At 49.6% G+C, this 18175-nt stretch overlaps 1 protein-coding gene across 4 annotated transcripts in view; it reads left to right on the top strand.

The window, feature by feature from the left end:
- The first annotated feature begins 609 nt into the window (after positions 1 to 609).
- IL2RA (interleukin 2 receptor subunit alpha) overlaps positions 610 to 18175 on the top strand; it is a 48277-nt gene continuing 30711 nt past the window's right edge. For 3 of the 4 annotated variants that reach the window (XM_013059098.2, XM_013059100.2, XM_013059101.2), the window contains exon 1: positions 610 to 921. In XM_013059098.2, coding sequence (XP_012914552.1) covers positions 858 to 921 — 64 coding nt within the window. In that variant the 5' untranslated portion in view covers positions 610 to 857. The remainder of the gene's footprint in view (positions 922 to 18175) is intronic. The other variant, XM_013059099.2, reaches the window with a different exon arrangement.

Below are 18175 nucleotides of genomic sequence, written 5' to 3' on the forward strand. Positions count from 1 at the left end.
TGAGTAGGGAGCCCCGATGTGGGATTCCAGCCTAGGACCCTGACCATGACCTGAGCTGAACGCGGATACTTAACCGACTGATCCACCTGGGTTCCCCAAAAGCCAACTTCTCGTAGGACCCTTTAAGAGAAAGACAAATCTGGAGGCAAAATACCTTGTAAAATGACACCTCACATTCAAAAACCTGGACATCGTGGTGAAATGATTATAGCCACGGCTTAATATAGATGTCGAGAGACCATTCATGCATTCCGAGTATGGGTCAGTCTGTTTCCTTTTCAATTCCCTCCCTCAATATTGAAGACCCCGCCATGGTTCCCACCCATCTCGTGTGGGACCTGCTGACTCCCCAGGGAGCCGCAAGTCTGGGGGAGGACCTCGATTTCACAGTGAGGTCGATTTATGAAATGTGAAAGGAGACCACTGCCAAGAAATGCTCGCTCACCCTCTCTCGGCGGCGGGGGAATCTCCCTTCCCTTCTCTGGGTGAAGCTGAAGACAGAATTCATACGTCAAGTCCAATCCTTCTCACACACACACACCCCCCTCCAGCCCACACCTCCCAGCAATTGAACTTGAAAAAAAACCTGGTTAAAACCACTTCCTATATTTGAGACTAGAGAGGGCCAGGCACAATTTCCTGACTGAACAAAGCAGCCTAATGAGAGCGACTCCAGACTGTCCTAGAGACTAGAGAGACCGCAGCGAGGGTGACGGTCCGGACCGACTGAGGTCCTTTCGTCTCCCGTCCTCCCGGCAGGGTGCGAGTCAGAGGTTGATAGGAAACTTGACCTTCTGCCAAGAAACACCTTCTCTCCTCTGCCCTCAAGAAGGCGGCTGATCCCACGTGCCAGGACGATGGAGCCAAGCTTGCTGATGTGGGGAATCTCTACCTTCATCACAGTATCTGGCCACATGACGGGTAAGAGGTCACGGGGTGCCTTCAGAATCTGGGTAAGGCTAATGGATGTTACCTCTTCCCAGCCACAGAATCAGGAGTGGGGAGTTGCTTACGTAGAAAATGCAAACAAAGGGGTTGAATCTTGGGGTCTACGCCTTGTCCATGACTCCCCCCCCCAGGACCCCATGTTAGGCTTCCGTCATCCCCGATCTATAAACAGAGCTTGAAACTGGGGATCTCCTGCCACTCAGTCTTTGTTATCTCTGGGGTGAATGGAGTAGCATGATAACGGAATGTGAACGGGGCTACTAATGAGCAGGTTCCTCAAGAAATTTCCTCTTATTTTCCAATGGATTTGGTTTTTCACGGCACCAACCAGGTGTAAGATAACAAGAAAAATCTACTAGGAATCTCTCTAAAACCAAGGTAATGTCCTGAGATGTCAGTAATCTCAGTGCCCCGATATAGGAAATATCGGGGTAATTTTAAGTTTGGCTTCGAGGATGTATATGTTATTTTTCACTGCCTCAGGAAATAATATCGAGGATTTTCCTTACATGTGCAACATTATAGAAATTTTAGAAAGCATAAGTGTACTCACTTTAAGAACTCTACTTTTTCTTATGACTTTATGTGTACGTATGCATGTATCCATATGTGTATATATACACACACACATATGCAAATTTTGGATTTCATTCATCCTTTCAAATGGGTTTTGTCAAAGATTTTTTTTTTTTAACAAATCAGAAACCGCTAACTTCTACCTCAAACCACCTTCCCTAATTGAGTGTGAATTTTCTAATAACTTCTTCCCTTGCTTACCCAAAAGGACAGATAAGATATCAAAGTCTACAATTTCATAGCCTTAATTTCTAGATGAATAATAATGCTAACCAGCCATAGAAAGGTGTGTTAAGAAGTGAAGCGTGTGGCTGCACTTCTTTTTGCTTACTTGGTGAAGTAGCTAGGTTATGTGGAGCTGTGAGCTGACCCAGGGGTAGGAATTTCTTTATTGTGGAGTTGAAGAAGGCATGATTTCTGGAAGGTTTATGCGATGACTTCTGTTTCATTATGATCTTTGCAAAGTGGGAGGACAGTCCAAGCTAGAACAGAAAAGCCTTTACAACATATCTGGGAAACACATTTCCAGTAAACCTGTGTTATTGCTAGCCACTGGTGACTTATCTGCAGATATGAATGGTCTTGGTGGCCGTGGGGCAAGTGGGAGTATTATGAGAAATCTTCCATTCACTCAGGTCTCCAAAAGTCTATTCAGTACCTCTCAGTCCCCATCTCAACACCGTAGGAAATACAAAAATGAACGAGACATAGTCTCAATCCTTGAGAGACTTATAACCTAGCAAGGGAAGGAAAGGCATGGGGACCAGGGCAGTACTGTGGATTAGAATGTGACGGAATCTCTGTGAGCAGGACAAACAGAGAAGCTGCATGACAGTAGCGTGCAAAGAGAGCCCTGAGAGACCAGTAAAGTTGCCCAAGTGGACATTCCAGATAGAAAGGCCCTATGACCAAAGACACATCAGAAGATGAGGGAACAGCAGGAGGTTTGTTGTGGCCCCCAAGACTGGATGAGCATGTGGGGACATTGGGGATCGAGTATGAAAATATAGGATGGGGTCAAATGGACGATCCAATGACTGCTAGACAATAAAAATGACCATGACCATTTACAGAGCGCCTTCCTTGTGCTAGACATGTTAAGTCTCATTTTCATCCTCATAACCACTTCGCAGTGTGGATATCACAACCTCACTGGGTGAAGAACCCAAAACTCAGAAGTCACACAGACAGGGACAGAGTTGGCGTTCCAACCCGGGGCTCCCTGACTTACGATTTTCCCATTCATTGCAGACACGTCTGTGGAGATGACCCTTGCATAGAGTGGAGGGAGATCAGGTGCACGGAGACAAGTTGCGAGGCCCCTAAAATAGTCCTGTCAAGAGGCTAATGAAGACTTGGTGGCCAAAGAGTGAAATGGGTTGAGTTTCTTGGATTAACATAGTTTAGGAACCACCCCAGGATAAGAAAGAACCTCATCTTAGACCTTTTCCTCCAAGAGGAGGAACCCAGTCTTAAAATAAACAAGACTTTTTATTCCTCAGGGGGGAGAGGTCTCTAACGAAATCAAACAGACTGTCAACAGATGCAATTTCTAGCTGATTCATAAGGCAGATTTTCATTCTGAAAATTTCCAAAGCCGCCAGTTAAAATTGTGATGGGTTGCAGAGGATGTATTAGTCAACTTCAGTGTTTTTAGTCTCTGTATTACTGGGTCCTGGGATGTGGTTAAAAAGAGAATTCTCCTGATGTTACCAACATGGCACGTTAGCGAAGGCACCTTTCTCAGAATTGTGGAAATTCTGAAAGTTTATCTGTGCTTTCATCATCTTTCTTTCATTCTAGGAATTCTGTGATCAAATCTTCATCCCCTAAATTTAAAAAAAAAAAAAACCCAAAGTGCGGAAACCCATTAAGATGATATTTTTGTCTAATTATCCCTTCTTGTAAAGACTGCTGCCCACACTGGGATTTCCCCTCTTCAAGTTTGTCATTAAAACCCAAAATGCTTCACTCTCCACATCTAAGCATTCCATTTCTTCAGATCCCAAAGCATTGTTACCATGGTTGACTCTGCTCATGTTCAAGACACACTTTGGAGAGACGGCTTTGGTAAGCTTAGGGAATGTCTTACAGATCAGTTGCTACTTTCTTTTTTTTTTTAAGATTTTATTTTATTTATTGGACAGACAGAAATCACAAGTAGGCAGAGAGACAGGCAGAGAGAGAGGAGGAAGCAGGCTCCCCACCGAGCAGAGAGCCCGACGTGGGGCTCGATCCCAAGACCCTGGGATCATGACCTGAGCCGAAGGCAGAGGCTTTAACCCGCTGAGCCACCCAGGCGCACCCCAGTTGCTACTTTCTTAAAACAGCATGTCTTACATAGGCAGTGCTGTACGTCACCTGTACGGACGCTCCATTTTAGATTTGACCCAAGCAAGGCACGCAAAAAAGTGACTTCAGCCATGGTCAGTTAGAGGGGCTAGTAAAGAACCCTTGTTGATTCCTAGAACTCCAACACTTGGACCCACTCATCTCAAAGAGAAGTATTCTTAAATTTCTTTGGCTAAGTCTTGAGGATTCTGGATACTTCTCTGTTAGGTCGGGTGGAAGTTGTTGCTGTAATAGCTAGAGTCACCCCTGAGTCAGGCTATTCCACAACATGGGAGCTGTTCAAGTGAACTTCTTTGCTTCCCTCCTTGCCCAGGGGTCAGGAGAAACTTAAAAACAAAAACAACTTTGAAACGTTCCTTTAGAAAGTGGGGTCTATCACCTCAGGTCAGTGGAGAGAAGAATTGGGAGAAAATCGAACCTTGAAAGTGAGCCAAGGCCCATCCTAACAAGCATTGTTGGAGGATAGAAGACCAAACATGTGAACAGCATGACTTTTGACAAACTGCCCCTCGCTCCCCGGGCCTCAGTTTCTCCCTATAAAATGAGAAGCACGAAAGAGAAGGTTTTGAGACTCTTGTTGTTCTGTCAAAAATTCTGAAAAGGAACTAAAATAAGCTCTGCTTAAAAGGCATTTTCAAGTGAGGGTATTTTCAGACGAAAAAGTTTCCAGACTGAAGAGACACACACAAGGTCTGGGCTAAAGAGACATTGAAGTGGCAGAATAGCGAAGCCTGGCATGTCACAGCAGGTTATTTCCAACTCTTGAAAGCTACGCCACAGCGCTTAGCCATGACCCACTGCTTCCGTACATGCCGCAGTTGTAAGCGTCAAGACCAAAACACCACCGAGGGTTGGTGATGCATCCTGCTGCTTGTTTGCTTCCTCGGGGAGTCTTCGCCTTCAAACCATTTCCTTGTTCCTCACTGGAGCGGTCCTACACGAGTGGGAATCTGTTTCTCCTCTCTTTATCCTTGGCCATTTCCCGCGAGAAAAGGATAGGTCCTCATTCAATGGACGGCTTCAAAAGTTACAAGCCCTCTGTCCCTGAAAATGTTCCAGTAGAGCTGTCTGGCCACTTCTGGGGCCATCGAGGGGTGCAAGGAAGAGGGACAGGGTGGCCTTCTGGTGTCTTTCCAACCTTCCGTGCCGGTTCCCCTCTGCCTCCCTCCCAGATATCTTACCTCCCCTCCTTGAAAATGAAATTAAGGATATGTGATTTTCACATTTTGCAAAGCCAAGATCACAAACAAGTACAGGTTTTCGGCTCTAGGAGAGAAAGCACAATCCAGTCCACGGCCTGCGCCCTGCCCCAAACTCTGGACGGTGGTGAGAAGCAGAAAAGCCATGGGCAAGGGGAAGTCTCTGAAAGGGTACAACTTGAACCATAGCTTTATTTGTGTTGGGCAAATTTCCAGTTGGCCAAACATTTGGAGTAAAAATTCCTCTGCTCCTTTCCTCTCCACAAAGGGCTCTCTTTCTCTGGAAGTGGCTGAGCGAAGCTCCAATCCGAGGTTATCACATAAGGTGGAGAGATTTGCCAAACCAGGCAGGAGGCTGAAGTGAGAGCCTCTGATCCCTTTGGATTTAGAATCTGTGACAGTTTCTTTTCAGGCTGACCATGTGTGCCACCCTGACATCAGTCCATGGCCTACCCAGGAGCCCTCAGAATCTCCTGGGAGACTCTAAACTTCCTGAGATCTTTGTCTCTTGTCCAGCTCTTCCTCGGGGCAGGTATCATGTGAGGAAAGCTTAAGGACAGTTAAGGACCTTCTTCTTCTCTTGGCTTCCTAATATTTCTTCAGGAATTTCTTCTTTGGTAGAGTCAGCCAATGCCCCAGGTAGCATCAAGGGAGGGAGAATGCCCAGAGAAGCTCATTGCATAAAGATCAACTCATTTGTCACTCCTCCATATAGAGCCTGAACATCTCAACAGGGAGAACATTGTGGTAGCAAGAATCCATCTGGCTTTTTTGGTTCTTAATCTTTTTTGAGGGGTGAGTCCTTGAGAAAACTTGATGAGCTCTGTCTCCTTCGAAAAATGTACGCACACACACAAAACCTGGAGTATAATTCTCTGGGTTGTAGCCTCCCTGTAAACCACGGTCACCTGGCAAGATCCTGAACTGATATTCACCGTCTCTACACTGGTAGTCATAAACAGAGAGAGTGAGACACAGAGAGTTACCCTCCCTGGAAAGAAAGCTGTAGCTGGCTTGGCAAAGGCAACCTAAGAGGCATGGTTGTAGGCAGGGATGACAGCAAGAGATGGGCGCCAACGACAAAACAAAAACACTAGGCAACCAGGGAAAACAGAGATCCGGGATTAGCATCCAGGTCTCTTAAATTCCAGTCCAATATTCCTGCACATCTTTACATGGAGTCTCGGTGGTACACCAGCAGCTGTCCACTGGTGGGTTAGGATCACCAAGATGAAGGAGTGTGTGGTCCTTGCCCTCAAGCTGCTTGTGGAGATGAAAGGTCTGCTGAGCAGTTCCTTCTAGAAGACGGCCAAAGGAGAGCCAAGAGTATCTGCTAATGAGTCAGTGCCCATCGCTGAACCCCCACCAGGGTTTCAAATAAGTCACCCGTTTAGGGGCAAATGATAATGTAGTCATCTCTAGGTATTTTAGGTATTTTCCCCCCTAAGATTACTCAGATAGTTTTTGGCTATTTGACTTGTTCTACGGTTCCTCCCAGATTTGCATCCACCGGTAAGAGAACGCAAGTCTCACCAGGAAATGTATTTAGAGCAGAGGTTCCCAGTATGCATCTGGAGTGCTTTAACAAAGGATATCCAAGCCCACCCAAGACCAGTTAAGACCAGTTAGGGTAGACTCTCTGGAGATGAGAACTGGACACAATAGTTTTTTCCTAAGTTCCTTAAAAGATTTAAGACCCATTTAGGATTGAAATCCACAAAATGATGGTTCCCGTGGTTGTCTGATTCCATTATTTCATTTCTATTCACTAAGATTAGGGGACTTAATGCAGTACTTCCCAAAATTTAATATATTTACAAATCACCATGGAATATGGTCATGTAGATTCTGATTCAGGATCTCTGGGGTGAGGATTGAGATTCTGGTTTCAAACAGGCTCCCATATAAGGCCCATGCTGTTGGTGCAAAGAGCCCATTTTGAGTAGCAAGGCTACCATGTAAGAGAAGAAATACACATTGTATCTACCAGCGTAGAACTTGCAACTACAATGGGAAAACTGATTTGGGAAAGATACAAGATCAAATATTCCAGAGTAGTACGTGGCGAGGTCAACGCGTGCCATCGCGATCCAAAGGGTGTGGGTAATCTGCTTCTGGAGAGTCTGGAAAGTCTTCTCAGAGAACATGGCTCTAGGACATAATGACTCTGAAATTGTGCTTGTGACTCTCAGGACATGGGGTGGAGGACAGTATTTTCTAATGATTTTGCTAAGCTGTATACATGGATCAGGTTCTGTAATGGACACTGAGGAGTTGACGAGCGCAGGGAAGTAAAAGGCCCCTATTTCATGTATTAACCGAAGCTTCTGTGTACGTGCTGAGCAAAATGAGACTCAAGGTGCTGGTGGTTCTCTGATGAAAACATACCTTTGCTCAGACAAAAAGCTCCTGAGTCCTCCCCTCACATTCGTCCTCTAGGCGTCTACACATGCCAGCGGTGTTTGGTTGATTTCCTTCGCACGATGAATCACTGGCCCCGCATCAGCAGGACCATATGACCCCCGATAATGGTCAGAAAGTCCGGGTCTCACTTCCCTACATCCATATTTTGCCCCGACCTGGCTGCAGCTAACCACGTACCATGAGGCTAGATTCTAGAAGCTTCCCTCCCGACAACCCATCCCAGTGCCCTCACGCACGCAACCCTTGGGGCTTTTGATCAACAACTCAACTCGGTGCCGGATATCCTGCAAACAGGATGATTTCAGGCAGGAGAAAACTCTAAGGCACACAAGTGAGGGTGACGACCTCACCGGGAAGGGAGAGGGGAGGAGGCACGTTGCAGGTCAGAGCTCTGTGCCTCGAGGCAGGCCTGCCCCAGGGTGGAAGGCAGGAGGCTGAATGGTCAGATGTGCTTTTTGGGGTTGTTTTCTCTGCAAGTTCCCCACCGGCCTCTTGCCATATGCCGTGAGAAAGCAGGCTGGTGGCTGGAGACCAGGAGCTGTTGAGTGATTTTCCCACCAGTAGAAGCAAGAGCAGCAGGTTTCTAAGGAATAAAAAGGAAGCTCTGAAGAGGCAGCTGGTTCCTTTCCCCTGAAGATCAGGGAGAATCGCCCCAGTAAGCCCGGCCGCCTGAAGGGGGAGGCCGCAGGGTGAGGGGAGAAACGGGAGCAGGTGAGCGAAACGGTCGGCTGGGACCTGGGACCGGAGGGCCAAGAAAGGCAAGCCCGCCTGGAAGCCACGTCCCCATGCCTGCTGCCTCCTGCAGGCTGATTGGTTTCCGCCTAGTACCCTAACAGGAGCGGAGAGCCATGGCCGGCGCACACTCCTTCAGGGACTATGGGAATGCGGGGCGTCCGTTCGGGTAGCGCTCACAGTCAGGAAGGCCTCCCTGTCACCTCCATTATACAGCGGGCACACTGAGGCTCGCAGAGGCTAAGTGCGCTGCGCAGCGTAGCGCAACCAGGCAGAGCTGGGGTGGGAGACTGCATTCTTCACTCTTCTAAACTGCTGCTAAGGGCATAAATCCGTGGGCCGCATGGAGAAAGACGTTGATTCTCACTCTGTGAACAGTCAAAGGAAGTGTCTCCGAGCTATGGCTCACTGCTCCTGCAGTGCTGTCCCCGGTCCGTGTTCCCATAACGCAAACCCTCGGGCCACATGCCCGCCCTTGCCTCTAGTCAAGGGACCAAACTGACCTCTCCAGTCCCCTCGCTTCCTTGGGGTCTTAAACTCTGACTCCTGTTGCTCCTCTCCCATGTTCTTTCCACCACCACCGCCCCCCTCCCCGCACCCCCAAGAGCAGCTCGACTCGGTTTTGACTCGGCTTCAAAGAAAGCGCTTCGGTGGAGCCCAGTCTGCCCCAGCCGCCCACAAAACAGAGGAAATTCTGAGCACCTTCAGGCATGAGTCAACCCCGCCAGGTTCAGGAATCTCTGCCCACAGCATCACCCACTCTTTTCTGTTTGGGCCTGAAATAGACACTTTCTTTAGAAGCTTTGCTGCTTTTGGTACTCTCAGCAGTAAAAAAAAAAAATAAAAAAAAAAAACAAAGGTGAGGATCAAGTATATGTCCCCGTGTCCCCGAGGCGTGATGGTGGGAGTTTTCTCTGCTGTGGAGTTTCTCAGAGTTTAGCAAACATTGCCACTAAGGGACAGGGGACAGACAGGTGGAAGAGAGAAGCGGTAGGGTGGCTGAGGACAGTCTCGTCTGTGGCAGGACTCCTGGTTACGAGTTCATTCCTTTGTATATCGATCGGCGAGTTGTTAGTTGAGCAATTACTAGGTGTCAGATACAGGGTCAGAGATGAATGTGGTCGCCCGGTCCTGGGCTGTCGGGAACTCCTCACCGAGGAGGAGAGAAATATCTTGCAGAGATAATGACCACACACGGTAAGGGCTAAGATCTAAGTGTGAAGGAAGAGCGGAGGGAACACAGAGACGTTCCTTCGTCTTGCGAGCCTGGTCCTGAGCTGCCTCGCATTTACCCCAACATCTGGGACAGAAGGGAGCACTGGGAGCATTGTGTTGTCATTATTAATTGCTAAAGTTATTAAAATCAAACACCACGGACGCCGAATGACAGTAATATCCGAATCATACAGCAGAGGGTTTGCCGAAGCTCTCTCTCTTGCTCAAGAAACTCCGTGTTGGAGAAAATGGACACACTTCGGGAGGGAGCACGGACATTCCTTGGAGAACAGCCTGAGGCTCCCACGGACCCCAAATGTTTGCAAAGCCACATGGAGAGACCGCACCACCGACCCCCGCACCCCGACTGTGTGCGAACAGGTCCCCAGCCCTGGAAGCAGGGGCCTCTCCAAGGAAGAAGGGAAGGGCCCCTCATCACTACTTAAAAGCAAAGCAACTGTGTTGGTTTTTTTCTTTCCCTTTTTCTTTTTCTTTTCTTTTTTTTATTTTTCATTTCAAAATGAAAGGAGCCCCGTGGAGCCCACTGGCCCATCTCCTTCAGAGAAAGGTGGGTCTGTGTCGATACCACGTACGGGGCACAGGAATTACTGCCCACGGTGTGCGTGGGGGCCCGGAACCGAAGTGACGTCAGCTTCTTCCCGTCTGGGAGCCCGGTGAGTTTCCCGGGAGTTTTGGGGGCGCTGACTTTGCAGGAGGCCACGTACCTGACAGGTGTCCTGGCCACCACGGCTTCCCCGCCCACGAGGCCCGGCCAGGCCCTGAACCCAGCTGAGCAGCCCTGTGGTGTCTTGCTTCCGGCCCCTGCGGTAGCGACACCTCTCTTCAGAGCCTGATTTAGAATAAAAGGACCTTTGTAAAGAGAAAACCTCCTCATTTTAAGTGGAAAGCAAAACAAACAACTGTTAGAAAGAAAGAAAGAAAGAAAAAGGAAAACGAAAAAAAAAAAAAAAAAAAAAAAAAAAAAAACACAAAACCAAAAAACCCTTTGTCAAATGAAAGGCAGCTTCCTCAGACATCCTGCTGACACCCTGGGGAGCACGGAGACCACAAAGGGTAAGCGTGTCAGCTCGCCTTGCTCGTTGTGCTGGAGAGTTCACTTCGGGGCTTTCACTGATTGTCACCGCCTTTCACGCGGCAGCCGGGCAGGTGTCACTTTCCCACTCCCGGGGTCTCTGGCCTGAGCCGGCGATGGCTGCGTGTGACCGGGCTGGGTCGGGCCGCAGACTCTGCACCCGCCGTCCTGGGCACCCTCCCAGCAGCCCTGCCAGACAGGCGTGGGGATTACTCCCATTCCACAGATGAGGACCCAGACGTGTTGAGGCAGAAACTCGCGTGACCGAGCTGGGCCCTCTGCTCCCTCCCCGGGCAAAGGAAGCAAGCTGACGACAGGCGACACTGCGTTCCATGCGCGTCTTGGGCAAGCCTTCAGGTCTCGTTTTAAGGCCTCTTTCGTCCATCCCCAGATTAAGGCCCCGAAAGTAAGGTTCACGATGATGCCTTGACCCTGACCAAATAGCCCGAATCCTTCCCAGCTGCCTCAGGGACGCGGCCCATTTCCTCTGCCTGGCGTCCAAGATCCTTTCCACCTGGGACCACCCATCCGTCTGTCCATCTCCACGTCCTCTGCTCACGGGACACCGCAGCCTCGTGCATCCGGTCAGCAGTTCTGTCCTGCAAACACCACTTCCTCGCCTGTGGTTTCCCAGCTCGGCCCCTACGGGCACCTCCCCTCTTACTGGAATAATCTTCCACAGCTCATTCGCTGGCTTGGCATTCTTCCTGACTGCAAAGCATCTTGGGAGAGTAGACGAGGCTCAAGGCTTCGGGAGTCTACGGGCTTGAATGCAAAGACTCGCTCAGACTTGTGTGACTCTTTCTCCCTTCACAAGCATGGGTGGGTGCCGTTCTCTGCAGGCACGAGCAAGGGGTGGGCATCTGACTGACACACCAGGCAAAGAAACAGCAGGGTGTCTGGGAGTACAGAGGAATGCCACAAAACCAGACAGTAGGGTACAGAAAGCTTCCAAGAGAAAAACCAGGGAGGGAGCCTGCAGCAGAAGCAGGAGTCAGGAAGATGGGAACTGAGCTGTAAGCCCAGCACGAGCGAAGCCAAAGACCAAGGCCTCAGTGAGCTCTGAGAGCTGCGTGGACTTCCAGCCGACTGGAGAGTGTGGGCAGGCAGGGGCGGGGGAGATTTCTGAGGCTGGGCATGGGCTATGACACAGAGCCTTGCCAAGTACAGGGCTTTGGACCGTATCCCGCAAGGAACAGGATACTACAGGATGGTCTTAGGCAAGGCAAAGACACGATCTGGGCCTTCGACGGTCTGGGTAGGAGTTGATGGCAGGTTGGTCCTTTAAAACTCCATGGGCCTCAGTTGCTGTGGGTATAAAATGGAAATAGCACGGGCACCTGGCTGACTCGGTCACGGAGTGAGCGACTCTTGATCTTGGGGCTGTAAGTTCAAGCCCCACGTTGGGTGTAGAGATTCCTTTAAAAACTAAAATCCTGAATAAAATGAAATGGGAAAATCACACCCCCATCCTGGGTGGGTCAACGGCTTGCAAGACAGCCTGCCTATACAATAGCCAGGATATAGTAGGTGCTCAGTAAACATGACTTGCCGGACTTCGAAGCCGCACAGGCCCCACGGGGAGCTCACAGTCTTCTCCAACTCGACACACACAGAACTGGCCCCCTGGGCCTGCTCGTCCTCCTCGATCTCCTGTTTCAGCGAAAGACACCCCCATCCCCCTGCTTCATTGCAGCCCTCACCACCTCTCCGTGCACCCTCTCATCCCTCCCGCCAAGATGGCAGCCCTAGCCTTCCCACCACACGGGTCAGATGCTGGACGCGGGCAGCAGGAGGCCAGAGGCTCCGGGGGCCGCAGGAACAGGGTGCAGCCGAGACACGGAGGGAGGACATGCAGGGGGGGTCATGAGCTCCCAATCCCATCAGGCTGCCCGATCCAAACGCTAGCTTTGCCATCAGCCGGCTGTGCGACTCTGGGCAGGTCAGAGCCGTGTGCCTGACTCCAGTAGTCTGTAACATGGAGATGGTAATGAGTAACCTAATAATTAATTAATAAATCATTTCATTTATAATTGTGTTACTTATACTATACTATATAATTATAATTATATTATTATAATTGTAATATATATTATATATGACTATATAATTATAACTATATAGTTATACTATACTCTTAATTATTTATTATATACTTATATATTTGGTTATATTTTAATTACAATAACATAAAATAATAGTGATGCTAATTATCAGTAATATTGGTAATAGCCTACTTCCGTAGCCAGCTGGAGAGATGAGAGAAGTCCACGGCTGTAAAGTGCCTTGGACAGCGTCCAGCATGCGGTAACTCTGAGACCACGTATGCACCGTCTATGTGGCGAGCAGATCCATAGAGAGGGTCTTCAAGGCCCCTCTGAGCCCTGACATTCTTTTTTTTTTTTTTAATTAATTTATTTATTTGACAGACAGAGATCACAAGTAGGCAGAGAGGCAGGCAGAGAGAGAGGAGAAAGCAGGCTCCCTGCTGAGCAGAGAGCCCAATGTGGGGCTCGATCCCATGACCCTGGGATCATGACCCGAGCCGAAGGCAGAGGCTGACATTCTGCAGCTTACTAAATATTTGCCCTAGAGCAGAGTGAAAAGCAACAGCTCCTCAACGCTGTGCCCACTGAGCCGTCGGACCTCCCCACCGGGACAGCAAGCTCCCTAGCCGCCTCCTGTCTGTCTGTCTGGAGCAGGACTGAGGCATCGGTTCCAGGCAAGAAAGAAGGTCTATCCAGTTCATGCTTTGATTACCATGTCCTTGAGGAGTTCCACTTGTCGTTCTGTAGCACAAAGCAATTCCCAGGGAATCAGGGTAACAGACTTTAAGTTCCCATGTCCTTGAAAAATGCAGCCACCGCGGGGTTGAGTTCTGTAGGAAACCCGGCTCATGCCCACGTGGACCACTGCCTGGGGCCACGCCCACTAACCTTGAGGTCTCCGTTGAAACGAGTAGCATCTGCTCCTTGAAAGGATCAAAAACTGTGGCTCTCTGTGTTAACGAGGAACTCAGGGAGGCTGCTGAGCCGACCCCTGACGGGGAGCTCTGAGGTCAGGGAAGGCTGTGTCTCCTCCAGGGCTGGTCGAGCCCATACACGAAACTCAACGGAAACCTCTCAGGGGAGTTCGCCTTCCCGAGGCCTGTTTCTCAAGTACAGGCGAGGGCTTTCGGTACCATTCAGCTGATAGTCTTAGCCTCCTCCCCGCGCGGCGTGCTCCACCCTGTCATCCCTCCCGCCCTGAAACGTCCTGTGCTGCTTCTGTCTGTGAGGTAGCGCTTGTCAACATGCGGATTTGGGGAAACTTCCCGGCCGCTGCTTGTTTATACTATACCGGACACAGGCAAGGCCCAGTGGGCGAGCAGATCGGGCCGTTGCCAAAGCACCAAGAACCCCAGGACCCGCAGAGGCACTTGCCCTTCAGTTAGGTTGTGAGCTCCGTGTCCAAGTGTGGCTCGTCCTTCTCTGGGAAATGCATCGCGCCCGTGCGGTCCATCCCCACCCTCTAACACACTGAACACGCTGGGCTCCCTCTGTGCCTAGATCAGGGGCCAGCACGGGGGGTTAGGTGAGGACTGGCCCCGGGGCTGCTGGCCACCTCGGATCCAGGGCCATCCGGGTTTCCGATGGATTCTCTGTGCCCGACACAGTTAGGACCTGTGACAGCACGGCTGGCCCTTGCCTGACACCCAGGCTGGGCTGTGGTTCGCGGGAAGCACGTTGTTCCCGAAAGCTCCCCGGTGTCCTGAGACTTTCTCCTTATTCTTTCTTTCCTATGTTTCCCTTCCGGGCTTGTTTCTCCGGGCATCATACTCAGCCTGTCTGGTGTTCTGTGAAATCTCAGCGGAAACTCTTGCTTTCCAGTTGAAAAATCTCGATTCTGTTTCGCAGAAGAGTCCCTGGGGCAGACTCTGGGTGGGATTCACCCACGGACCAACGGACCGTATTTCTACTAAAAATATGATTCCATCCCAAGAAATAGGTTTCAAAGGTTTGAAGAAAAACTACTTTTAGATTTCAAAGAACAAGAGTATGTTGATTTTCTTATCTGATACGGCTTTAATTTTCATCAGGTTGACATTCTGTGGTAAGTGTGTGGTTAACTCTTTCATGTGCAGAAGCTTATTGAACTGAGAAGGCTCCCAGGGCAGAAGAGAACCCCCCCTGCCCGTTTCATTCCGGCATTTGAGATCCCCAGACAATGTCCCTGTTGATTCAGAGACAGCTGCTGGGAAGACTATTTCTGGTTCCCTGCCTCCTTCCTCCCTTCCAGGGTAAACAGAAAGTAACTGGATTCTCACCCCACCCCCGCTTCTTTTTTTGGCCTTGGTAACAGTGTGCAGGAAGGTGTGAGCTGTCCTCCAAAGGGTCTCACCCCGTAAGTCACTCATTTCTGGGTTGTGGGAACTGACCCTGTGGCTTGCCAGGTCCAGCCAGACATCAGAAATAGTGGATCTGGGGGCACCTGGGTGGCTCAGTGGGTTAAAGCCTCTGCCTTCGGTTCAGGTCATGATCTCAGAGTCCTGGGATGGAGCCCCGCATTGCATCAGGCTCTCTGCTCAGCGGGGAGCCTGCTTCCCCCCACCCACCCCCGCCTGCCTCTCCTCCTACTTGTGATCTCTGTCAAATAAATAAAATCTTAAAAAAAAGAAAAAGAAATAGTGGATCAGATAACACACATGAGTCACAGACCATCAGTGTTCCTGACCGCAGGTGTGTCCATCTGCTCTGAGATATTTCCCCTCAGAACACACAGCCGCCCCCCTTGGTCCCCTGGGGACCCTGCACATTTTCTTTGATGGCACTCACTTCTTTTAACCCTGCGACCCTGGAGTTCCCAGCCCTTTGATGCTGAACTTTGCTCCTGCCACGTTCCCCTCTGCATTTATGCCTGCCCAGAGAAGATGGGTATTTGTTGGAATAAATACACAGTATTGCCGATGCCAAGACGCCCACACATTTGTTCAGTGCCTCCTGTTGCCCACGTTCATGAAATAATTTATTTACTTATTTTTAAAAGATTTTATTTATTTATTTGGCAGACAGAGATCACAAGTAGGCAGAGAAGCAGGCAGAGAGAGAGGGGGGGAAGCAGGCTCCCCGCTGAGCAGAGATTCCCGATGCGGGGCTCGATCCCAGGACCTGGGGATCATGACCTGAGCTGAAGGCAGAGGCTTTGACCCACTGAGCCACCCAGGCACCCCTCATGAAATAATTTAAATAAATAACAGGTGATGTGGGCAGCCAACAACAACCAGAAACGACTGGGAGTATTCAGACTAAACAGTGGTGATGGGATGGAAGTGGACCCTGTTTTAACCTATTTGAAATCCATTATAAGGTCTGCATGTGAACCTAGGTGAGAAGAAGGAAAGTCACAGAGAATGATCATAAACAGTTCTTAGAAGATGAATTCAAAGAAATTCCATTTCCTCATTCTGACACAATCAAGGTTTAAGTAATTAACATTTTAAATATTTTTTTCCAGTTCACAAAGTAACCTGACATATTTTATCGTTTGGTCCTGAAAACAGCACTGCCCGAGGGGTAATAAGCAACAGTGAGAATGTGCGGGGCAATTTACAGAGTTCAAGGTCCTTCTCTCACTCACACACACGCATGCGTTTCTGTTACTCACACCCTTGCAAACCACACGCAAGCAACACATTCAACACGTAGTCCCTGAACACAATCGTCCCTCTGCCGGGGTGACCTCGTCGGCTGAACCTGCCAGGTGAACCCAATCTGCCCCTTAAACACGGTACGGTCGAGAGCGGCCTTCCTTACCCGGCTCCCAGAGAGGGAGCAGCTCCCCACCAGGGCACGGCACGTCAGGAGGCCCCGAAGACCAAGGAGCATGGGGAAAGGCAGTGACATTGGAGAGACTAAGAAGCTCCTGCGGTCATGTTTAGTCAGTGACCCCGAGGAACCTGCCCCCTGCCGATGGATGCGCAGACTCCATCTCCAAACTTGAGCAGTGGAATACCCTAGTACGTCCCAACAACAACTCCGCGCGCGTCCCGCAAACCCACTTTCTGGATCCTCCTGAGGTCCGGAATGCGGCAGGGGCAATGCTGGGAGCCACAGGGCTGGGAACGCGGGGGCACAGGGCTAAAGGCTTCTTGTCAAAATCAGAGGTTAATCATGGGGCCAGAGAACATACTAGAAATCACCTCCAGGCCATTGACTCCACTGCAGGTGCAACTGGTTCTGTAATTTAGGGTGCTTGATTTGGCAACATTCGAAGGACACGTCGGAGGGGTGGGGAGATGGGAGGTAGAGCAGGGTAGTAAGACGCGGCCGCTATGACAGGTGAGCAGAGGGTGAAGGTCATGGACGTGAGAGGAGGCACATACAGGAGGCACTGAGGCGGCAGAAATCGTGACTCTTGGGAAGTGATTCCGAAGGGGGGCAAGGAAGGGGTGGCATTTAAAGAGGGTGCTGGAGTGCCAAGCTTAGGTGACACAAGGGATGGGAATGGAAGGATCAGGAAGACAAGCAGGGACAAGAGGAGGAGCAGAGGACTGTCTGTGTTTGCTTTCGTGCCTCGTAATTCTGAGATGGTTGTAGAGTCCCATGCAGTCGTGAGCGGTACCACAGAGAGATGCACTATGGCCTTCACGCGCTTCCTTCCGTAACCACAGCGTGACGTCACAACCAGGAAACTGACATTGGTACAACCCATCAATCTGATTCAGATTTCGCCAAACTGACATGAAGGGTGTCCGTTGTATTTAGTTTCTGCAACTTTATCCCATGTGACCGTCACCGCAGTTAAGACGTACAGGAGCTCCCATCACAAGCGTCTCTCCTGAGCTACCCTTTGTAGCCACAACCATCTGCCTCCTTCCCTCCGAATCCCTGGCACTGTACCAGATCCATCAGTGTATTTTTGTCATTTTAAGAATGCTATGGGATGGAATTATACAAAATTAACTTTTGAAATTGGATTTTTTTTTCTCATTCAACACAATTCCCTTGAGATCCATCTTTCTGCATTACTAGCTGGAATTTTCCTGTAAAAGACAGCTTTCTCCCCTCCCCAGTCCCATGGTATCTCCATGGATTGCTATCTTTTAAGATAATTTCATCATTTTGTTACTTTAATCATGGGCCCTTTTGGATTTACCAGACCTACTATCCTATAACCTACAAGCAGGGATAGTTTGTAGTTCCTTTACTTCCCACTGTTATGCCTTTGCATTCTTTTATCTGATTGCATTGGCTAAAACTTCAATGGCAATGTTAAGCAGAAGAAGAAATAGTACCTTGACCTAGAAACAAAGATTATTTTTTTTAAGATTTTATTTATTTATTTGATAGACAGAGATCACAAGCAGGCAGAGAGGGAGGCAGAGAGAGAGGGAGAGGGAAGCAGGCTCCCTGCTGATCTGAGAGCCCGATGCGGGGCTCAATCCCAGGACCCTGAGATCATGACCCGAGCCGAAGGCAGTGGCTTAACCAACTGAGCCACCCAGGCGCCCCAGAAACAAAGATTTGAAGAGAGTTGAAGCACTGGAAGTGGAAAGGTAAAAGGGCCGTTATGTTGTTATGTATGTTACTTTTCTGGCCCCACCAGCGCTCAGGGCTGGAGGCAGGAATCTGGATGAGGCAGCACAGCATCCTTGTTA

Source organism: Mustela putorius, unplaced genomic scaffold (assembly GCF_011764305.1).
Source record: "Mustela putorius furo isolate JIRA1106 unplaced genomic scaffold, ASM1176430v1.1 tig00004033_pilon_pilon_pilon, whole genome shotgun sequence".
NCBI classification, from domain to species: Eukaryota; Metazoa; Chordata; class Mammalia; order Carnivora; family Mustelidae; genus Mustela; species Mustela putorius.